This window comes from Chelonia mydas, chromosome 3, assembly GCF_015237465.2.
Source record: "Chelonia mydas isolate rCheMyd1 chromosome 3, rCheMyd1.pri.v2, whole genome shotgun sequence".
Lineage (NCBI taxonomy): Eukaryota > Metazoa > Chordata > Testudines > Cheloniidae > Chelonia > Chelonia mydas.
In genome coordinates this window covers 145,929,004-145,953,676 of record NC_057851.1, presented here as the reverse complement: position 1 = coordinate 145,953,676, position 24,673 = coordinate 145,929,004, and the positions used below count along the sequence as shown (strand labels likewise).

General features: G+C 44.2%; 1 protein-coding gene across 1 annotated transcript in view; it reads right to left on the bottom strand.

Moving 5' to 3' along the window:
- DNAH8 (dynein axonemal heavy chain 8) overlaps positions 1-24,673 on the bottom strand; it is a 612,643-nt gene that overhangs the window by 427,681 nt on the left and 160,289 nt on the right. Inside the window, exons 20-21 of the mRNA XM_037895538.2 lie at positions 20,355-20,471; positions 5,403-5,522 (exon numbers count right to left, since the gene is read on the bottom strand). Of these exons, the coding sequence (XP_037751466.1) occupies positions 5,403-5,522; positions 20,355-20,471 (237 nt within the window). The remainder of the gene's footprint in view (positions 1-5,402; positions 5,523-20,354; positions 20,472-24,673) is intronic.

Genomic DNA, 24,673 nt, shown 5'->3' with positions numbered 1-24,673 from the left:
GGCCCAGTTTGGTCAGAATCAGAATGATAAAGGCACAACAATGTTAAGATGGTTCCAAAAGACGGGTGGGGGTGGCAGATATAATGATAAAGATCACTCTTTCCCCATCCAGTGTAAGGCCCCATAGATCTAGGATCCAGGCTTATAGAGCTACAAGGCAGTTAACATCTCCAAGCTGCTAACCAGCAGCAGCTGTACCCAATCTGCGTGCTACATCCCATGACTTGCTGTGGACAGAGATCATGGGAAGTTACACTTCAAAGGTTTGGTGGGGAGCAGCCCCATGGTCCCTGATTGGCTCCCTGCCCTATATAAACCCAAGGGGCTTTCCAGGAAGCATCCAGACAACAGAATGGAGCTTCTGTAGCTGCAATGACTGTTCCTATTCTATGCTCTTGAATTCCTAGCTTAACCTCAGCTTGTTTTAGCCTTCGCTTCAAGACTCAGACCCTGAAACCTGACTTCGACTCTGATGCTTGGTATAGACCCTGGTCTGGAACTGTGTATGGACCCCTCGGCTACTCCTAGCCTCAGGTTTGCCCCTGCTTTGACCCTTGGCCCTAACTGCCCTTATTGGGATCCTAACAGACAGCACTGTGGAGCCAGCTTTTCCCCCAAAGTCTCTTCCTGAGGATCCCAAACAAGTAGTAGATGGAACAGCCTATCCCCTCATTATTTTGTTCACAAGTGAAACCTAGTTTCCAACACACCAATTTTGATCCACTGATTACTGGTCTCACCTTTCTCTATAATTCTACTCTAAAGGACTCTACTGTAATTCAAGGACTGTGTTAAGATCTTTCCTGGTAAACAAGTGCTTGGCTAGCTGGTTCTTGCTCACATGCTCAGAGTCTAACTGAGCACCATGTGTGTGGTCAGGAAGGAATTTTCCTCCAGGTCACATTTGCAGTGACCTGGGAGCGTGGGGGGTTGCCTCTCTCTGCAGCATGTGGGTGCAGTTCACGAGCCAGGATTATCTGGGTATCTCACTTAATCTCCCTGCCACTGCGAGCGCCGTGGGCACTGGTGCACCTCAGTACCTCCTATTATCTGCCTATGGCACGTAATAGTCTAGTCTCCTGTGGGTTGTAATACTTTGGTCTCATTTCAGTTGTTGAGATTAATACACAGGTATTAATACACAGGTGACCTGTGATATACATAAGGTCAGACTAGATGATCTAATGGTCCCTTCTGCCCTTAAAGCATAAGGATATGCCCACACTGAAAACAAACAAACAAACAAAAAATTAGTGGATGTGAGTCTCAGTGCCTGGGTCAACTGACTTGGGCTCACCGGGCTCATGCAACAGGGCTAAAAATAGCAATGTAGACATTCAGGCTCAGGTTAGAGCCCAGTTTCTAAGATCCATCTGCTCGCCAAAGACTAAATCTCCTAAATCATGGAATTTCTCCTGGGGCGGGTAAGTGTTTGCTGCTGTTGCATCCAGGACTGCTCCTATGAAATGTATTTTTTGAATGGGGACTAGAATCAATTTTCCTGGTTGACCCTTACTCCCAGGGAGACAAAAAAATTAAGCATCTGTTAAATGATGTTGACCACCCGTTGAGGAGCCAGTCACCAAAGTATGGATAAACTGACTTCTCACTTTCTTAGGTAGTCTGTAACTACAGGCATTTGTTGAATACTCATTACTATGCGTAATCCAAAAGTTTGTACTGGTAATGGGAATTGCTGACTTGAAACCTCAGATATCTTTTCTGTGGGCAGGATGGAAGTAGTACTATGAAAATATAAATCTTGAAGATAGAGAACAGAGTACCAGTCCTGAGGATCCAGGGAAAGAATTATTGAAGCCTGAGTTACCTGGACTTGAGTCTGTGAATGAAGCCATTAAGCTGTCTCAAGTCCAGAATTGGGCACCAGACCCCCTATTTCTTTGGTATCAGAAAACAGGAGTAAAACCATTCCCCTCTAAATTCTGATGGAACTACTTCTACTGCACCAAGAGCTAGAAGCTATCATACTTCCTGATATAGGATTCTTTTGTAGAGGGATGGGAAAGAGGAGTGGGAGGTGAGAAAGGTGTGAAACTGAATGGAATATCCCAGTTCTGTTATCTCCAAAACCCAACCTGCCGTTATGGTAATCCAAACCCAATGAAAATGAAAAAGGCAGTTCCCAAAAGGTAGGGAAATAACAGGTAGGTCTACTCAAAGTTGCACAGAACTCCTGAGTGACAAGTCAAATTTCCTGCCTTGAGGACGTAGCTGGATGTGCACACAGAGAATGCTGATGGGTTTTCTCCTCTAGAACCTCTGAAGCTTTCTTGGAAAGCTAGAAGATCTGTGTTGCAGGTAATAAGATTCACTTGGATAAGAGTGGTGTCAAGCTGGCTTCCTCTTTGAAGCAGGAATATATACTCCCAAGGATCTCAGACTTGCACAGGAGTCCTTCAAAGAATGTAAGGCCTCATCAGTCTTGGAACTGAATAAATTACATCTCTCAAAAGGCAAGTATCAAGGTTCCTTCCCCGCTCTGAACTCTAGGGTACAGATGTGGGGACCTGCATGAAAACCCCCTAAGCTTATTTTTACCAGCTTAGGTTAAAACTTCCCCAAGGTACAAACTATTTTACCTTTTGCCCTTGGACTTTATCTCTGCCACCACCAAGCGTCTAACAGATATATAACCGGGAAAGAGCCCGCTTGGAAATGTCTTTCCCCCCAAAATTCTCCCCAAACCCTACACCCCCTTTCCTGGGGAAGGCTTGATAAAAATCCTCACCAATTTGCATAGGTGAACACAGACCCAAACCCTTGGATCTTAAGAACAATGAAAAAGCAATCAGGTTCTTAAAAGAAGAATTTTAATAGAAGAAAAAGTAAAAGAATCACCTCTGTAAAATCAGGATGGTAAATACCTTACAGGGTAAGTAGATTCAAAACATAAAGAATCCCTCTAGGCAAAACCTTAAGTTACAAAAAGACACAAAAACAGGAGTATCCATTCCATTCAGCACAGCTTATTTTCTCAGCCATTTAAACAAACAGAATCTAATGCATATCTAGCGAGATTATTTACTAAATTCTAAGACTCCATTCCTTTCTGTTCCCGGCAAAAGCATCACACAGACAGAGAGAGCCTTTGTTTCTCCCCCCCATCCAGCTTTTGAAAGTATCTTGTCTCCTCATTTGTCATTTTGGTCAGGTGCCAGCGAGGTTATCCTAGCTTCTTAACCCTTTACAGGTGAAAGGGTTTTCCCTCCAGCCAGGAGGATTTAAAGGTGTTTACCCTTCCCTTTATATTTATGACAGCAGGTCTTCTACCGTAACCTGTATCTCCTAAGAATGCAGGAAGCTTGGAGCCAAATGATTGTACCATGGAGATCAACACTGCTATATCCAACACATCAAGAGCTGCCTGAAGGGAAGGATGTACTACTAGTTGACTTTCTGAAATTAAATATTCTTTCCTGCAGTCCTGTGGGACTTTATCAGTGAATTTGGAGATACTGCCATAGTTAAAATAGTCATATTTGCCCAATAATGCCTGCTAATTGGCAATTCTCATTTGCAGGTTTGGCTGAAAATTTAGTACTGAAGGCATCAGTACCAGGTGCTTCAGTTCCACACGACTGGTACCTGGCAATTTTTTACACTCTGAGGAGACCAGTACGAAGGTTCAGTGTCCAAAGCTTGAGTGAGTTGCAAAGGGACCCTTTCTGGGCCTCGTGATATCCTTCTCCAAGGCCAAAGCGGGAGCTCTGTTTTTTTGAGAGTCTTGTGAGAGAGACTTAGGGGAAGAGATCTAGCTGTCAGAATTTTTCTTTATTCCCATGCACCGCGAGTCATTACCAATTGAGGAGGAAGCTTATTTTAATGACTTCCTGTCACTTCATCAGTGCAGTCTTCTGATGTGGAGCACTTTAGACAATTGCTCCAGATTTTCAGCCCCAGTGACTCCAGGGCTTGAGGATGGATGAATTGATTTCTCAATCAAAAACATCTTCTGGTGTGCTCCTCTAGCTTTTGGTGTTCTCTTTGAGAAAGACTTACAAATTGAAGTAAGGCCTGTCAATGTGGCCTTCTCCTAGACATGGAAGGCACTTAGTGTGCCTATCCTTGAAAGGCATTAATGCCTCACAGAAAGGGGCTATTCTTAAATTTTCATGGGGCTGAGGTATCTATAGGTAAAATATAATTATTTTCAACTGCCTTTACTCTGTCCAGGATGGAATGAGGATGTTGCCATATCTCTTTCACCAACCTGTCCAGAACAGGGTTCAAAGGCACTGCAGATATACTCAGTGGAGGAACTACTTGACAGTGAATAAAGAAAAGCCAGTGATTCTAGTGATCCATTCTAGAAACTGAAGCCAGATATGCTCGTTGTCCTCTTACCATAAGGATATTTTCTGATCTATGAATACTTAGTATCTTTCGTATTTTAAAAAAAAAATCAGTTTTAATCATTCAAATTTGAGTGTGTCTCAATCTCAAGCAGGCCCTGAAGAATGATACACCAATGTGGAGATAAGAGAGAGCCTTTACTGCCAGAGCTCATGCCAACACCAACTACACAGAAACCATCATTACAAGTAGCAGCAACACCAACTTTTTCACAGGCACCAAAATCTGAAGTGTGGGTTTGCCATAAAGAAGGAATGGCAACATGAGGTTTAATGCAGTGAACTTCCAGTTAACAACTCAGGATTCCGCAGATCTAGCAAGGAAATAATCTGTACTGCTAAAATGCCTGAGCTGTAACTGCCTCATGTTACCATTTCTTCTATTATCTGCCTTCTTTTCTTCTCACATCTAACTACAGAACAGTAAAGAAAAAAAAGTAGAAGTAAAATTAGAATTGAGAACTGATAGGGGCTTTGTACTTTAAGAACACAAGTAAAAAGACTAAAGGGAAAGTGATAAGTCTGGTTTTTTAAAACTTGATTGAAAGACTTTGCCCCTCTTTGTGTCTCAATAACTGAAATAATAATATTTAATGTAAGGATTCTACTGTAAGGTGGAGAAGACCAGACATATGACAAAAATAATTAAGTTGACAAAGCTAGTAGCTGTAGACCTCAATAAAAAATAGGTGTATGCATGCCATATACTAGTGATAGTTAAATAAATTCAAATTCTATGCAATATTGTAATCCCAGTAGATCAAAGACATAGACCAAGGACTATAACTATAAAAGAATATATTTACCTTTGCAAAACGGGTAAAGTTATTCAAAATGAAATATTTTAATCAGAAAGAAAATACAAGTATGGTTAACACTTATTAAAAATAACAATATTCATTATTTTGTGTTGCTCCAGAGAGGGAAAATCCCTCTTCTAGATAAAAAAAAAAGTATTATTTAATCATTATTTTCGAATGTACACAAAACACAAGGATTCACAATCTTAGAATGTAAAATGATGTATACCTCATTGCGTGCCAGCATATCCTCCATTTTGATAGGACCATCCTCTGGCAGGACAATTAAAACAGTATTTGATATGTCTTTCATTATTAAATCAATCTGCATTTCACATAAGTCATTAACCTAAAGAAAAGCAAAATGTAATTAACACTACATTTATACCTCTGAAGTGTTATGCACCATTATTATTTATACCATGCCATCAGTATACCCTGGGTTTTACAGACAAATACTGTCAGTTCCTTGCCCCCACGAATCTACAATGTAAGGGCTGAGCCTACAAGGGGCTGAGTGCTCAGAAATGCTGAACTCCCTCTACTCCCATTGACTTTAATAAGAGCCAAATTAATACACAGCTTCTCTCAGGAGGTACTCAGCATCTTGCAGGATCAGGCATTAAATAAGACAATACAGCAAGGGATAATAATAAACTAAGGATAAGAGAAGTATAGACAGCTACAACCCTGAAAGATAAACCTATCCTGGCCAGTGTGAGGTTTGTGCTCCCTATCACAGTAACCAAAACAGCAACATCTACCTGAGTCTGCAGATAACCTGAAATAATAGTTCTGAATCATATGAACTCTCCCACAGATCTCAAGGAGGTTTTACTCTGAGACCCACTATTCTGGGAGGCCTGGCAAAACCACACCAAAGATTGATGTGTAGCAAGAGAAGAATACAATGGGCACAGACCACAGACCCAAACAGATACTTACTCCAACAGCTGGGGTGTATTTGTGGGTGGGGTGCTGACATGCCTAATTCTCTAGGGGGCTGAGGGAAAAGTGCCCCTGGTGCTCCTGAGAAATGCTTTGAGGTCCACACATAGTGGGCTGATTGTCTGCTGAGGTTGCTGGCCAGGTCATTGTCCAGGTTTGGTAGATAAGAGCTATAGCTGTCACCTACTGTTTCTAAAATCTTGAGGCTTCAAGGCAGAGAGGAGCTGACTATGCCCTCCTTTGCTATGTGACATGATATATGATAGTGGTGTTGTCTCTCAAGATTTGTGAAGAGAGAGGCCCAACATTTGATTTAAAAATACCTTCTAAATTAGACAGATTTCATGGAGCTCTGGGACATTTTTACAGAGGGATTCTTGGGAGTAGAGGTTTTCTGCAGCTCTATGTCTTTAAGAGTCCCAGATGAGCATCCCACATTACCCACAGTACAGCTGACGGGGACCATGAAGGGGGATGGAAGACATCATGGAGTGGAATTGGATGGTGTAATCTTGTTTGCTTATTGAGAATCTGGTTGTGGTAATCCCTCTCAATGCAGCAAGGAAATAAAGAAAGGTACTTGTCAAAAAAGTAAGGCGGTCCATAGGAGATTCCTTATTAGCCCTTTTCTTAACAGAAACAGAAGAAGTGACCACAGAACTAAAAGTTAATGGTAGCTTAGGTACAAGTGATCATTACTTGATCACATGTGCAAGCAGAATAAAGTCCAGAACAATAATACATATACTTGGTATTATAATAAGGCTAATTTTATAAAGCTGAAAACAATTATAAACCAAATCACTTGGGAGAAAGAATTTAATCAGAAGAATAGGAATGATAATTGGGCATCAATTAAGAACACTTTACTAGATGCCCAAAAAGCCACAGTCCTACAACTGAGGAAGAAGGCTACGCTCATTAAAAAATCAACCTGGTTTAGAAGGGAAGTGAAGGCAGCCATATACAGAGATAGATATATTGGGAAGAAAGGGGAAGTTGATAGTAATTAATATAAATCATAGGTCAGGAATTATAGACAATTGATAAGGGAAGAAGAGGGACACAAGGAGAACTCTGTTAAGGACAAGGAGTTTTTAAAGGAATAGACTATAGAGTTATAACAAATTAAAAGTTCCTGACAATAGTATTGGTCCATTTCTGGATGGAAATGGTAGCAGTATCACTAACCACGCAGAAAAGGCAGAAGTGTTCATTAAATATTTCTGTTCTCTATTTGAGTAAACAGATGATATAATCTCATCAAATGATTATACTAACACTCTGTTCATTTCAGTAGTATCTCTGGAGAACGTTGAGCAGAAACTACTTAACTTAGACATTTTTAAATCAGCAGGGTCAGACAACTTGCAAGAGTTTTTAAAGAGCTGGCCAAGGTGCATGCTGGATTGTTAAAGTTGATTTTCAATAAGTCTTGGAGCATTGGGGAAGTTCCAGAAGACTGAAAGAAAGCTACTGTTGTGTCAATTCTTAAAAAGGGTAAATGAGATGACCTAGGTAATTATACGCCATCTTAGCCAGATGTCGATCCTAGGCAAGATAATGGAGCTGCTGATATGGGACTTCATTAATAAAGAATTAAACAAGGCTAATGTAATTAATTCAAGTCAACATGCATTTGTGGAAAATAGATGTCACCAAACTAACTTGAATATCTTGATGAGATTACAAGTTTGATTGATAAAGATAAAAGTGTTGACATAATATACTTAGACTTCTGCAAGGCATCTGACTTGGTGATGCACAACATTTTGATTAAAAAACTAGAATGATATAAAATTAACCTGGCACACATTAAATTGACGAAAAATTGACTAGCTGATAGGTCTCAAAATATAACTGTAAATGGGGAATCATCATCGAACACGACTGTTTCTCATGGGGTCCCAAAGGGATTGGCCTTACGCTATTTAACATTTTTATCAATGACCTGGAAGAAAACATATCATCAATGATAAAGTTTGCAAATGACACAAAAATTGAAGGAATGGTAAATAATGAAGAGGACAGGACACTGATTCAGTCTGATACAGACTGCTTAGTAAACTGAGCACAAGCAAACAATATGTATTTTAATATGGTTAAATGTAAATGTATACATCTAGGAACAAAGCATTTGGGCCATACTTACAGGACTGGGGATTCTATCCTCAGAGGCAGTGACTCTGAAAAAGATTTGGGGACCACAGTACCCTCTGGCCTTAAACTCTATGAAACTATGAATACTGTAGATGACTCCAGGACAAGATTGCAGTTCCTTGCACTTTGCACATCTGCCAGAAAGAGGAAGTCTTCCTTCAGGTCCAGAAGCTATACCAAAGATCTAATAAACCACCTAAGAAGCTGCAATACTCCAGGAAGAGGCTTTCTTTATCATCTGAATCAGCATCTGCTGCATCAGGAAGGAAGCAGCTAGTTTGATGATCAGGTCAAGAATCATGGACCAGATCTTTCATAGAGTCATAGATTCCAAGATCTGAAGGGACCATTGTGATCATCTTGTCTAACTTGATGTATAACACAGGCCACAGAACTTCCCTAAATAATTCCGAGGGCATATCTTTTAGAAAAATATCCAATCTTGATCTACATGTTGTCAGTGATGGAGAATCCACCACAACCACTGATAAATTGTTGCAATGATTAATTACACATACTGTCAAAAAATTATGCCTAATTTTGAGTCTGAATTTGTCTAGCTTCAACTTCCATCCATTTAATCGTGTTATACCTTTCTCTACTAGACTGAAGAGCCCATTATTAAATTTGTTCACCATGTAGATACTATGGCCTCACAATTCCACTGTAGTCAAGCAATCTTCCTGATGGTATTCTACCCTAAACCACATGCGAACAGAGAGGAACAGCCCTTTCACTCTTTGAATGTTAGACGGGCCCTACCTTTCTATATACAAAGGACCAAACCATTCCGCAGATCTAGTCAGCTGTTCATAGCGATAGCAGAGAGAATAAAGCGTCTCCCCATCTTCACACAGAGAATCTCATCTTGGATTACTTCATGCATCTGAGCACGTTATGAACTCACAAACATCTTGCCCACAGCTAATCTGACAGCTCATTCCACAAGATCTCAGGCCTCCTCCGCCGCCTTCCTAGTGCAAGTCCCTTTTTAGACATCTTCAGAGCAGCAACCTTGTTGTCGGTACACATGCAGTCTTGCAGTCAGCCTGTCCTTGAACACCAAACCCATCTCCTATACACCTACCTTGGAATGGACATGTGCAATCACTTGAAGAAGAAAAACAGATACTAACCTTTCCGTAACTGTTGTTCTTCAAGATGTGTTGCACATATCCATTCCAAAACCCAGCCTCCGTCCCCTTTTATCAAAGGCAGTCAGTAAGAAGAAACTGAAGGGAAGTGGGGTTGGCAGAGCCCTTTATGCTGGCACTATGAACACACGGTACCAGAGGGCCCTTGAGCAGACACAATGGATACCACTAGGAGAAAAATTCTGGCAACTGTGCTTGGAGCGCACACAGATCTACATTGGAATGCACATGTGCAATACATCTCAAAGAACAAGAGCTATGGAAAGGTTAGTAACCGTTTTTCCCCTAAATTAATGCTGGGTTCCCTTTCCCTTTTAATAAAACTTCTCTTTTGTTATACACAGACTCAGTGTTTGTGAGTGGGGAAGTATTGCTTATCAGAGGAACCCAGGGGTGGTGGTAAGTTTTCCCAAATTACTGGGTAGGGGCTCAAGCCAGTTCTGTTTTATATTGTTAAGAGGAAACCCTAGATCAGGGATCGGCAACCTTTGGCACATCGCCCACCAGGGTAAGCTCCCTGGTAGGCTCAGCCAGTTTGTCTACCTGCCAAGTCTGCAGGTTCAGCCGATCACAGTTCCCACTGGCCGCGGTTCGCCGCTCCAGGCCAATGGGGGCTGCAGGAAGCGGCGGCCAGCACATCCCTCGGCTTGTGCCACTTCCCGCAGCCCCCATTGGCCTGGAGCAGTGAACTGCGGCCAGTGGGAGCTGCAATCAGACGAACCTGCGGACGCAGCAGGTAAACAAACCGGCCCGCCGGGACTTTACCCTAGAGGGCCACAGGCCAAAGGTTGCCGATCCCTGCCCTAGATATTGAACCTGCCCCTTGTTGCTGCCAACTCCACCTGACAGAACGGTTACACTACTATAGGTGTATGTATTAGGGAACCAAATGTGTAACTGATAAGGAATGCCCATAAATTTTCTGTAATTGATTAACTTAATAAATGACAAAATAGACAAGGCACATGTGGTATAACAGGTGTGTTCTATAATCAATGTGTCAGCAAAACAATTCGGTATGGATTGATGTCTAAGCATTAAGACCTAATTGTGGACACAGATGTGATAGTAGCAATAAATTAGTTACAAATATCATTGACTTATTGATTCAAAACAAGATGGAGCATGAGAAAGGATTTTTCTTTGTTTTGAACAGTATGCAACCAGGAACGCAACCAGGAGGCTCAGTGCATCATTACAACTGTCACCATGGCCCTAGCTGCAGAGTCCACTACGTCCAGGGAAGCTTGCAGTGCTGAACAAGAGCCAAGGCATCCCTCAGCCATGAGCAACAGACAGCTTGATGACAAAGTGGGATATGGCTTCCCAACTGGAGAAGTCATACTGTGACAACAGGGTGTGATGTTTGGCAATCCAGAGTCATAGACTTGCCGTGGAATAATTTTCTTTTCTGCCAAAATGATCAGGCTTTTTAGCATCTTTGTCCTTGGGGTAGCCTTATTTCTGCCCTGATGACATCTCTCATTCACTGCAGCCACGTCCAATGAGCAGGGGTGGCATGTAGACAGAATTGCTCAGAACCCTGGGATGGAACCTGGTATTTCCATTCCATTCATTTGGCCACCAAAGAAATGGAGGAAGGGGTCCGCCAGATCATTTTGGCTGTCTGAATGATAGCATCTTTTATAGGCAGGGCTACCTTCCCTGCTGCAGTGAGATGGAGATCTTGTGTATATTAACCTCTACAAACTCCATTTGGCTGTCCAGAGATGTTGCCATTCTCATGAGTAACTCCTGATATCCTTCAAAATCATCTGGTACTGGGCCCCAGGATGATGTCTCTGGTATCAGGGCCTCATCAGGTGATGAAGAAGAGGTGTGAAATGGAGGCAAGGGAAATGACTCTCTGGGTTGTTCTTCTGGTACTGGTACCAGCTGAACTGGCAGATATTCCAGAGCCAGCAGCGGTAAGCTGAGTGCACGGGAGTCAAGAAGTCTGATTGGTATGAACTGTTACCAGCCTCTGTGAGCTGGGAGGAAAAGATCTAGTCATATAAGGCAGTGTACAGGTGGGTGCTGGAGCCATCCCACAAGGGAACCAGGGGACTGATAGGGCCACTGGGGACTGATAGAGTACCAGCCTCCTGGCTTGTGTGGCCCATGAGTTCCAATTCCTGGACAAACTCTTCTCAAAGACACGCAATGAGAGCAATGACATGAGTGAGCCCAAGGCTATCAGGGAATAGGAGAGTCATCTTCAGAATCTGATCACAACTCAGAGTACACAGAGAACCAGGGTGATACAGTGCTGAGAGGGGTCCTTCGAGACCTTGAACAGGAGTTATGCTGTGAGCATGGTATCAGGGACAGCATGGACATTTTCCTGGTTGTCAGTAACATGTGGTGTGGGGGATCTGGAGCTGGTCCTGTGGAAAGTGGTAGCACCAACTCAGAGGAATTTGATGCCATGGTCAAGCAACCCAGTGCAGACCATCTAGAAGGCTGCTTTAGTGCCGGATGAGATTCTTCACCCTGAGGCAAAGACGATAGCAGTACAAACAGGTATATTAAGTCTCTACCCACAGTGTAAACCTCTGGTGTAGTCAGTACCAACATGGGCTGCTGACTTGCAGTGATCAGGAAAGACTGCTCTGTTGCCATCAAAGAAGTAGCCAGACTCGACAGTCCCTGAGAGGGCACCAGAGTTAATGATTAAGGTCTCTCTGAATGAGCCCAAAGAGCATGCTTTACCTTTGTTACCTGATGGACCCTCTGTGGAAGGGGTCCATGACCCTGGGACTTCTTGGTGCCAGCTGGCAGAGGGCACAGGAGGTGTACAGGAATCTTTCAGGGATCCTCTGCATCAGACATATGCATAATATACTCTTAAGGGAATTCTGCACCAAAAAATTAAAAATTCTGCAAAATTCTGCATATTTTATTTGTCAAAATAACACAATATAATTGTGCCATTTTCAATTATTTTGGTAGTTTATGTCAATACAATACAGACAACAAAAAACGTTCAGGAAATGTTTTTTGACAGATTCCTTACTAGGCATATTAGCACATCTGTATGTCTCCACAGAGCAGATGACAATACTAATGTTTCCATGTATGTCAAGCAAAGAAGACTTTAAGGGTATGTCTACACTGCAAAGAAAAAACATGGTGGGCCCATGCAAGCTGACAGCTCAGCCTGCTGGGGTTGTTTCATTGCAGTGCAGACTTCGGGGCTCAGACTAGAGCTGTAGCTCTGGGACCCTCCCACTCTGCATGGTCTTAGAGCCTGGGTTCCAGTCCCAGTCCAGAAGTCTACACAGCAATGAATCAGCCCTGCAGCCCAAACCCTGTGAGACTGAATTGGCTGGAACAGGCCAGCTATGTGTTTTTCTTTGCTGTGTAGACATACCCTAATGAGCGGCACATCCTTAGGAGTGAAGTTAGCCCATGATCTGTCACAGCACTTAAATATATGCATAAAACTCAGCACCTGAGTATCCCCACTGAAACTAACACTTTACCAGATTGGGATCTCAGTGACTGGTGTGAAAGTAGAATGAATTATATTGAAATTATAATTCATTAAAGAAATGCTACTTGAAGGGTTTGTTGAAATATAGTTGTCAGGAAGAGAAACATTAAGGAGTGTGAGGCAATGGGTCCTCAAACTAATTAACTTAGAGCTCCTACTGAGCTAGGAGATTGGTAAACATTAGTATGCAAATAAGATATGTATGTATATTTGTCAGTTTCTGCTTCCTTTTGTCTCTTATGCTAAATTGGCTTTGGCTTATTTGTATAAATAAGTTAGCTTGAGCCTCAGAGAGGGGCTCACATATCTGGGTGCATTGGCAAAGCGCTTTGCTAATAAACAGAGTGGTCTGACAAATTATGAGAGTCCTGAATCTGACTTTGACACTGGCATAGCTAAGTAATACTCAGCATGTCACTATACAGTCACTGGACTAGAACTGAAATTGTTGCAGACAATAGATTAGAAGGACAACAGGAGTGGAGAGGGTGGGGCTTGGTGGGGAAGTCTGGATGCAGGGGGTGGGGCTCGGCAGGGATCTAGATGTTTGTGGGGGGTTTGGATGCATGGGGAGTTTGGGTGGACAGTGGCACAGCTCCCTGTACAGTGACCCCTTCCCCCTGTGGCTGGGGAGTGATGGGGACAGAAAGAGAAGGGGGCAGGTGCGGAGCTTCCTGCAGCTGGGGGGAGGTTCTTGGGGGTGGGTCTGACCCAGCCCCAGGAGGGCCCATGCAAAGGAAGAGGAAGCCCGTCCTCCCCAGCCCAGCCAGGACTAGAAGCTGGAGCACGGCACACAGTAGCAGCCACTTGCTGGGTCATCCTCAGCCCTGACCCCACACAGACTCCTGGCTCACTGCAATAGTGAGAGAGAGGGACAGAGTCTTACACTCATGCCCAGCCCCACCCTGCCCCGAGTCAGTGATTTACATCTCCTCCGGCAGCTCCCGACATTTGAACCAGATGCGCCTGGTTGGGACCGCTGCCCAGAAGGGGCATGTAAATCAATTATTCTGCTGAGAAAGAGTAAAATCTGTGGGGGACATTAATTCTGCACTTGTGCAGTGGCACAAAGTTCCCCCAGGAGTAATAACTGTCCATCAGTAGGTAGCATGTGAGGTCTCTAATGAGAGCCAATAAGCCAATGATCATCATAATGCCTGTGAAATGTATGTATGGACAATATTTAAGGAATTGTGTATCTATGTGAAAAAGTATGTTCTTAAAGTATGGGAGGTAAGACAGATCACCAAGAGGACACAGACCTCGTCCAAGTTCCTTTCAGGCAGATGGTAACAGACACTTATCTCTTTGTCCGACTATGTGTGTATTCTGTACTGTAGGCCTTACAATGGATGCCCATTTGCCTACTAAGCCAATACCAGTCAAAAAACTGGGAAATCTACAAGAGAAAACCTGTTTATGATTAAGATTAGTCTGGTGTACCAGGGAATGCAAAGAAACACACAGGATCCTTCACTAAGGAGGCAAGCTAACAGCATGTTTGTTGGGGGGTCACAGCCAGCCTGATTGTAAAGCACTGGTGCGCAATATTTTATTAGACATGAAAGTATCCTCTTAACAAAGTCTAGGCTCTAGAATGCATTATTATTTTATCTGATAGATAACCATTTGTTTCCAATACTTCTATGTGCTATTTCTTGAATCTCTATGCTTTGTTAAATAAATTTATACTTGATTTCCCCTAAACATGTCTAAGTGCTGTGTGTTAAGCAGAGTGGTAATCTGGGGTGGAACTGGTCAGCTGGAGTGTTCTGTTTCTTTGGAAGCAGCGGATCTGTGAATAATATGAATGTCCAGTGGAAGAGGGGCTGGACCCGCTTGGGAGAAGTTCAGAGGGCTCAGCAGTTGTAATCTGCCTGTCGCTAACATGTAGAGAAACAGCAGGGCCTGCAAAGGCCTACAGGGGAGTGCTTGTGTTAACCGTGGCCAGTGGAGTTGGAAAGATGACCTCCTGGCAGGCACAGACAAGGTTTTCTCATGCTAAGGGGGAGTGGTATGAATTGCCTTGCAACTCTGGGAACCCCAGGAAACATCACAGATACCCGTATCCTAAACTTCAAGGAACCGAATGCCAACTTCTGTTTCTGCTTTTGAGGCCGGGACTCTGATTCCCTGGGCCTAAAAAGGACAGTCCCAGAGAAAGGGATCTTCTGAGGCCTCTTTCAGCTGATACATCCAAAGGAACACTTCGGGAAGGAGTCTTCGAAGACCTTCCCTCAGATGACTGAAGGGGCTCTGTCAAGGTTCCTTCCCCAATCTGAACTCTAGGGTACAGATGTGGGGACCTGCATGAAAACCTCCTAAGCTTACTTTTACCAGTTTAGGTTAAAACTTCCCCAAGGTACAAAATTATTTTACCCTTTGCCCTTGGTTTTCCACTGCCACCACCAAACTTTATCTGGGTTTACTGGGAAAATGTAGTTTGGACACGTCTTTCCCCCCAAAATCCTCCCAACCCTTGCACCCCACTTCCTGGGGAAGGTTTGGTAAAAATCCTCACCAATTTGCATAGGTGACCACAGACCCAAACCCTTGGATCTGAGAACAATGAAAAAGCATTCAGTTTTCTTACAAGAAGACTTTTAATAGAAGTAAAGGAATCATCTCTGTAACATCAGGATGGTAGGTACCTTACAGGGTAATTAGATTCAAAACACAGAGAATCCCTCTAGGCAAAACCTTAAGTTACAAAAAAGACACACAGACAGGAATAGTCATTCTATTCAGCACAGCTCTTTTCTCAGCCATTTAAAGAAATCATAATCTAACACATACCTAGCTAGACTACTTACTAAAAATTCTAAGACTCCATTCCTGTTCTGTCCCCGGCAAAAGCAGCACACAGACAGACACAGACCCTTTGTTTTTCTCCCTCCTCCCAGCTTTTGAAAGTATCTTGTCTCCTCATTGGTCATTTTGGTCAGGTGCCAGCGAGGTTACCTTTAGCTTCTTAACCCTTTACAGGCGAGAGGATTTTTCCTCTAACCAGGAGGGATTTTAAAGGGGTTTACCCTTCCCTTTATATTTATGACAGGCTCTGACATTGATCTAAGGGCAGCCTCCATCTGGATATATTGGAGGCACTCCTCCCTCAGCTTCTTAGTTCTAGTCTTGAAGCTGCAACAGAGAGAGCACCTATAACCTGGCCCTCACCCAAACACTTGCAGCAGTATGAATGAGGGTCACTAACAGGGAGAGGCTTTCTGCAGCCGATGAAAGTTTGAACTCTAGGGACTTTGACATAGGTTTCTCAGTATCAGGCAGGGTCTAGAGACTCACAATACTGGAAAAATCCCAAAAGAAAGGCCAAATAAAAATAGAACTATAAAATGAATAAAGAAAAAAATAAAAGTCCAAAGACTTTTGAGCAGCACTAGGTAGATCAAGTATTTGTTCACAAGGAACACAAATGCTCTGACCACAGATGGAAAGAAGGAACTGAAAGAGGGACTCAGCCCTTTATATTCTCACTTGCAGCACAAGGAGCTTGGCAATGAGCAGTGCTGCCCTTATAGGTACCATCAGAGAAAACTCCCCAGCACTGGTCCTCAAGGCACACACTCACCTACAGTGTAATGGACATATGCAAGCAATCAAAGAACACCCCAATTTAATGATGGTTCCCCAATGTCAGTTATTTTCTCAGAGCTGTCAGTTAGCCAGTTCTTGATCTATTTAATGTGTGCTTTACTGATATTGTATAGTGCTAAATTTTAATAAGAATGTTGTGCAGTACTAAGTCAAATTCCTTACACAAGTCTAAGTATATTACATCTATGCACTTACCTTTATCAACCAAACTTGTAATCTCATCCAAAAAATGAAATCAGGATTATTTGACAAGACTTATTTTCCATATAATTATGTTGACTGGCAATAATTCTATTCCTATCCTTTAATTCTTTATCAATTTAAACCACCTCAGCTTTTTGATTTTTTTGTCCAGGACTGATGTCAGGCTACTATGAAGAGTCAGTCTTTAAACTGAAGAGTTCATGACCTTCACAAGGCAAGCCTTCCAAAGCTGAGATCCGTATTTCTCTGAGCAAGCCCAATGGACAGTTTTGCAGAAGGTCATTGAAACTCTGCAGCACTGAGGGGGAGCATCCCACAAGATTAAATACACAGAGACCAACCCAGACCACTGCTTTCTCTGTACACGTGGAGGGGGCAGTTGAGTCAAAAGTGCCCTATTACATAAAAAAACTGTTACTTACCTGTATAACTGCTGTTCTTTGAGATGTTAATGCAGATATGTATTACACTCTGCATGTGGTGCCAATCTCAGTACCACTGGTGATCCCCAGGAAGTCTCAACAACTTTTGAGAGAGATACTGAGAAGGCAGGGGAGAGGAGGAAGAGGTCTCCGAGCCCAAACCTGAGGAACCTTCAGAGTAGTCCATAGGCAATGAAGGAGCCACCCATCCAACAAACATCCAGCCTTATCCAAAGTCCAGCTCACAGGATGCATCAGTACTGACAACAGTAAAGCAGTTGGTGCTTTAACCACTAACATAGGCCTCATACTCACTCTCAGTACTGAAGCAGACATTGGTGCCAAAGTCGAAGCTGGCACTGGACCCATAGATGCAGTGTGCTGGGATCATCATTAGCATGGAAGATAGTAGCTGTGTTGACAAGTCCCTCAGTACCGAAAAGGCAGGCGACCTCAACTCTGCACCCTGAATTGGAAGAGGCGCAAAAGAAGATTCCAATAATAATGGCAGGTCTGCAACCAATCCAGACAGCACCAAGGACACTAAAGAAGCCTCCACAGCTGAACATTCCTCAATTAGTGGAGGATCAGGAACAGCCAGGCAAAGAAAGTCCAATGCTGCCTGATACACCACTGGTGTGGAAACAGTCAATGCTGACACTGAAATTGTTGGTACTGGACTCAGAGGAAGCCCCACGGATGGTACCTGAGTCAGTGGTAGAGTCCAGTTGCTCTCATCTCGGCACTGGAGAGCAAATAGCCCTTCTCTATTGTGCATCCGGGATGAATCACAATGTAGATCTGCACTCCTCTTGGAAGGGGAGGAGGAATCTCTGAGTTCTGGAATGGCCCCAGTCCATTTTGTGATAAATTTTTCTAGGAGGACCAGAGGAAGAACTGTCTTTTTTTCTGTGGGGGAGAAGAATATGAATTTGGCCTAACAGCAGCCTGTGCCAGCTCAGATGCCCTCTGAGGGGCCTGACAATCTGTGAAGGTCCCCAGTGCTAAAACGGGCCTCATGGTCTGTTCCTGAGGGTGCTGCTTCAAATAAAAGTCTCTGTCCACCTGCATTCTCTTTTTGAATGACTTGCAGATGAAGGACCTTTCTTTAATGGGCCCTTCCCGAAGGCACAATAAACACTGAGTGTGCGGTTCTCATTATTAGAGCTAACTACCCCACATGATGGGCAGTGTTCAAATGCTGGCGAGGGTATCACACCAGGCAAAATCCTATCCAACCATTTTTAATAAAACTAAACCTACAGGCACCACTAAACTAACTACAATTAACAACTACACCTCTACCCCAATATAACGTGGTCCTTGGGAGCCAAAAAATCTTACCATTAGGTGAAACCACGTTATATTGAACTTGCTTTGGCCTCGAGAATTTCCGTTATTAATAGTCACTTCCCGCCCCCTGACTGACCTCTCAGAACCCCCGACCCATCCAACATCCTCCCCCTGCTCCCTGACCCCTATCAACACCCCCGCCCCCTGACAGGCCCCCCGGAACTCCCACGCTCTATTCAACGCCCCTGTTCCCTGTCCTCTGACCACCCCCTGAGACCCTCTGCCCCTTATCCAACCCCTTGGCCCTGGCCCGGCGCCGCTTAGAGCAGCGTGTCGGAGCCAGACACGCTGATCTGCCGGAGCACACAGCCCCGCCCCCCAAAGCACTGCTTTACCACTTTATACCCAAATTCGTGTTATATCGGGTCGCGTTATATCGGGCTAGAGGTGTATATACAAAAAAACTCTGAAACAGCATAAGGTAAGAAGCACACTGAGCATTCCAACTCTAGCCCTGGGCAGTGAGAAGGAACAGAGGAGGGTTGGGGCAGTGCTGCTCTTAAATAGCCAGAGGAGGGGCTAGGTGGCCAGAAGACATGAGTGCCGCCCCTACAAGTATTGCTAAGCAAAATTCTCTGGCTTCTGTGCACTGGACATACACACACCTGAGTCGAATACACATCTGCAACTACTTGAAGAACTGATAGTGTCATGTGATTTTGCACACTCTCCCACTTGAACTGACTTCTTTTCTATAATGGATGCAGGCAAGGCCAAAGAATAGAGTTGTTGGAGAGGGGGAAGCTTCAACAGCTGCTGGAATACAACTGGGACATTCAGGCTTCCCAAGTTGTTCTTAATGGCTTAGACCAAAAGTTGGAATTCCTGAACCTTAGGCAAGGTTATCAAAGCAATTCTCAGCATGGAGAACAAGGATTTGGAGAAGAAAGGATTCCAGAAGGAGAGCTGAAGATACTTCTCATTCAGCAATGGAGGCAATGACTGGGGGTCATGCAGTATTGGCCATGTTCAGCAGGAGGAGCCTAGAAAAGGCTGGGGAGGATTATGCAGTTGCCTCTGTAGACAGGCACGGTTACCCCAGTAGTGGTCTGAGAAATAAGAAATACTTACCTTGCTCTTCAAACCAGAAGGGGAGGGCACTGACAAAAATTAGAGACCCTTTCTGACAAGAAATCAGAGTGCTAGTCACAAACAATGGTGAGACCTAATACAAACTCAACTTGAAGAAAAGAGGTTAAAATCTAGGGTTTAAAGGTGGTAGCAGGGATGTAAATATGGAGAAACTACCAGGGCCTTATCATTCTTCCAAAAGAAATGCATGGAACAACAACATTTGCTTTAAAAAAACAGAGACATATTTCAATGTTGCAAAATGTTATCACTAAAAGTTGTTAAGAATTTAATGTTAATCTTAACTAAGGCCTGGTCTACACTGGGGGGAAGGGGGGGCCCGACCTAAGTTGCGCGACTTCCACTACGTGAATAACAGAGCTGAAGTCGACGTATTTAGATCTACTTACCACGTTGTCTTCACTGCGGTATGTCGACGGCTGATGCTCTCCCATCGACTCTGCCTGCACCTCTCGCCCTGGTGGAGTACCGGAGTTGACGGGAGAGCGCTCAGCGGTTAATTTATCATGTCTAGACTAGACATGATAAATCGATCCCTGCTGGACGGATCGCTGCCCGTCGATCCAGTGGTAATGTAGACAAGCCTTAAGAAGTTTCTTACATGTGAATAGAAGTCAAATCATTAATTGAGTTTAAAGCACAGGTTATTTTTTGCTGTGAAATATTCTAAAATCAAATGAAAGTGTATTTGAAATTTCTTCAAAAAATGTCATTTTAATTAATTTGGCAAATATGCATACCTTTTTCAAAAGCTGCTTAAACATATTCATAACTTCATCAACTTCTTGAAAAAAACTGTCCAATGTCAGAGATGACCAAGTTAATATAGTAAGTCCTTGTCTCAACACAGATTCTACCTAAACAAACAAACAAAACAAAACAAAAATGATGATAACTAAATATAGAAAAAAATAAATGTTAGGAATATAACATACAAACAGGACTGATGATTATAAAAATGAACAATGGTCCTGTGCTCATTACTGAAAGAAACAGATTCTGTTAGTTTGCATCTATGTTTTGTTTCTGCAGTTTTCCTTGAAGTGATTTACTCAATGTTTATTTAGGTTTTTATGTGTACCACAGCCATATTCACCACTATGCTGACAATTCTCAAATGTATCTGCCAACCACTGACCTCTCTCTTCCTGTCCAGTCTCAAATCTCTTGCTGGTCCTCTAACATTTCCTCATGGATGTTATTTCCTTTAACTAAAACAAAACCTGAACTGTCCACGTTTTCTCCTAAACCCTGTTCTTTGCTGCACTTCTCCATCACTGTGATCAGATTGACATCACATCTCTGGAGCTCATATGAATCGGTATTTTTGACTCTTCCCTTTCCTTTTTTCATCACATCCACTTTCTCACTAAATCTTGTTGTTGCACTCCCTATATTATTTCTAAAATCCTCGCTTTCCTTACCAGCCACATCCTTATTTTTTGCCTAAGGTAACCTCAGACTTTCATATCAATCAGGTCATTCAGCTGTCAGTTTTCATTCTAAATTTCATCTGATTAGGGAAGATGCTGCTCTTCATACCTGGGATGTCAGGAGAGTGTTCGATTTCTATTTGGAAAGGACTAAAGCCTTGAGGGCTGTTTGTCTCTTTCATGGCCAGAATTAAAGTGGCCCCTGTTTTAACCCAAAGGCTCTCCTGAAATGGGTTTGTGGTTGTATCCCCTCTTACCACAACACTGCTAATGTTCAGCCCCTCCTATGGTTATAGCTAAGGCTATGTTTTATTTACAGGTATTTTTAGTAAAAAAGTCATGGACAGGACACGGGTCGTAAACAAAAATTCACAGGCCCATGACCTGTCCATGACTTTTGCTAAAAATATCCGCCGTGACTAAAACTTGGGTGGGGGTCGTGGGTGCTCTGGGGGGGGCAATCTGGGGGCACCGCAGGTGCTGGGGGAGGTGACCCGGGACCCCCGCTGGCACTGGGGTAGGGAGGGTTGAAGGGGCTGGCAGGGGCTTTCTACCCGGCTCCATGTCCCTGCAGCTTCTAGGCGGCAGAGGCAGGAGCCAGGACAGGAGCTCTTCCGCTGCTCCTGCCACAAGTGCTGCCTGCCGCAGCTCCCATTGGCTAGAAAATGCAGCCAATGGGAGCTGTGGGGGTGGGGCCTGTGGGCACCAGCAGAATGCAGCGCGGAGACCCGCCCCCCCTCCTCGGAGCTGCAGGGCCCCCCTCCCCCGACAGGTAAGCACACCCCCCGAATCCCTGCTTCTAGCCCCCTCCCACACACCTAAACTTCTGCTGCTGGCCCAGGGCCTGCCCAAGCCGGACAGCCCCTGCACCAGCACCAGCCGCTGCAGAAGTCACAGAGGTCATGGAAAGTCACAGAATCTGTGACTTCCGTGATGTCCATGACGGACTTGCAGCCTTAGTTATAGCGCTGTAGCGGGGCAGTCACTCTGCTCTGATTTACAAGGGGTTAAAAGCCAGCCCTTGGAGAGGGCTCAGAGCCAATCAGAGAAGGCTGGGAGGCAGTCAATCACGGTCAGGCTGAGCCCTATAAAAGGGCTGCAGGGCTGGAAGGCAGTCAGTCTTTCTCCAGCCTTGGAGAGAGATGGACCTGGTTGCCTGAAAGAGAAAAAGGGTTCCTTGGACAGTGTAGTGCTGGGGAAGGACAGGAGGAGCTGTGGGAGCTCCAGCCTGGCAAACCCCCAGGCAGAGGCCTTGCTGTCAGGGTCGGAAGAGGTGTTAGGGCTGTGGGGAGGCAGCCAGAGGAGGAAGAGGCAACAGGTTCAACCTTCTTGCCGATGATGAGTGGCCACTTCAGACTGCAGTTTGCTCCTGAAGTAAGGGGCTAGATGAAGACTGGCAGTGGGTCACTGAGACGAGGTGGGCTTAGGGGAGGATCCCTTAGTGTTGGAGTACTGCCGCGGGGCAGTACCTGAGAAGGGGCATCGCAGGCAAGGAGGGACGTGGGGCCTGAGGTATAGTGGGTGAAGATTCATAATGGAAAGACAAGTAGCGACAGCGGGAGAGATGCCGGCCAGAAGGAGGCGCTCGAGGCTAGGATGAGCTAATTCCTGGAAGCGCCGTGGCGATGACAGCATGACCTGTTACAAGTGCATTCTACTAAATCACAATCTATTTCCATAGCCCTGATGACACTGCGAGACATCCACTGAATAAATATGCAAAGCTACCACGTGGGGTTTGGTCCGTACCTTCTTAAAATATTATGCTGTAGTACATGCCTCTAGAGCAGTCACCCCCTTTGGTACTGCAGTTCTACAAGCAGTCTTAGATAGGGCTCAAAAGCACCCACTTTCTCTGGGGAGTATTGCTTCAAAGTGGAGCACCCATGAAGACATTATTCACAGAATGAGAATTTAATTATCCTGTACAGTAACTGGAGTTCTTTGAGACGTTAGTCCCACATAGGATGTTCCACTATCCATCCTCCTTCCCTTCTGCTCTGGAGTCTTTGCCTTGCTGGACTTCACAGTAGAGAAGGAACTGATTCATCCAACACAGCCCTATACACCCTTGGTATAAGGCACAAGTATAGCTAGGGTGCATGTTGGACCAAACAGGCACTGCTACCAAAAGTCTCTGATCAACGGTGCACAGGGTGCACTTTTACCAGAAGTGGAGCACCTGTAGGGACATTACTCAAAAAAGAACAAGAATTTCTGCTATATGCTGGGATGCTAATTGGTTTGAGGAGAAAGACCTGGATGTATTAGTCGATCACAGGATGACTATGAACCACCAGTGTGATGTGGTTGTGAAAAAGACAAATGCAATCCTGGGATATATGAGATGAGATATTTCCAATGAAATAGTAAAGTATTAATGTCATTGTACAAGGCACTAGTAAGTCCTCATCTGGAATATTTTGTACAATGTGGTCACCCATATTCAGGAAAGATGAATTCAATCTGGAATAGGTTCAGAGGAGGGCTTCTAGGGTGATCAGGAGAGTGGAGAGACCTATCTTATCATAGGAGACTGAAAGAGCTTGGCTTGTTTAGTCTAGCAAAATGAAGGCAGTGAGGAGATAAAGAAGTTACTCACCTTGTGCAGTAACAATGGTTCTTCGAGATGTGTGTCCCTATGGGTGCTCCAACGTAGGTGTGTCTGTGTCCCTGCGCTGCTGATCACAGACACTTTGGTAGCAGTGTCCATTGGGCCCGCACATGCGCTGTCTTTCCTTGTGCTGCGCCACAACGCTAGTTGGTGCACACAGGCTAACTGTCCTCAGTTCCTTCCCTATCGCAGGGTCATAACAGGAACTCCAAAGCAGAGGGGAGGAGGGCAGGTTGTAGAGTACTCATAGGGACACACATCTCAAAGAAGAAGAAGTTAACTCACCTTGTGCAGTAATAATGGTTCTTTGAGATGTGTGTCCTTGTGGGTGCTCCACTTTAGGTGTCGGTGCATTCCTGCACCGGAGATCAGAGATTTTAGGTAGCAGTGCTCGGTCCGAGAGTGCGCATGCAGTAGCTGTCTCGCAGTGTCATTGGCGCCTCTTGCAGTGCATGCATGACCCGACCCCCTCAGTCCCTTCTCTACTGCGAAGTCTGATAGCAAAAACTCTGAAGTAGAGGGAAGGAGGGCGGGTAGTGGAGCACACACAGGGACACGCATCTTGAAGAACCATTGTTACTGCACAAGGTGAGTAACTTCTTCTTCAAGTAGTATCCCTGGGGGTACTCCACTTTAGGTGTCTGTAGAGTAGTGCCCTACTGTGGATAGTAGGGGCTTTGGAGTTATGTGTGTAGTGCTCAAGAGCACGGTAAGGCCAATTATGGTATCTGACATAGCACTTCGGGGATTGCATCATGTTTAGCAAAGGTGTGCTTGGATGCCCAGGTGGCAACTCTACATATATCTATTAAGGGGACATTCTTAAGGAAGGTTATTGATGTAGCATAGCACATGTAGAATGAGATCTGAAGCCTGAGGGAGGTTCTTTATTGTGTAGTTGGTAACAGGTTTGGATACAGGTGGAGATCCATTTAGATAGCCTCTGGGTCGATACAACACGACCCTTAGATCGTTCTGTTGTGGAGATAAACAGTCTTGGTGATTTACAGAA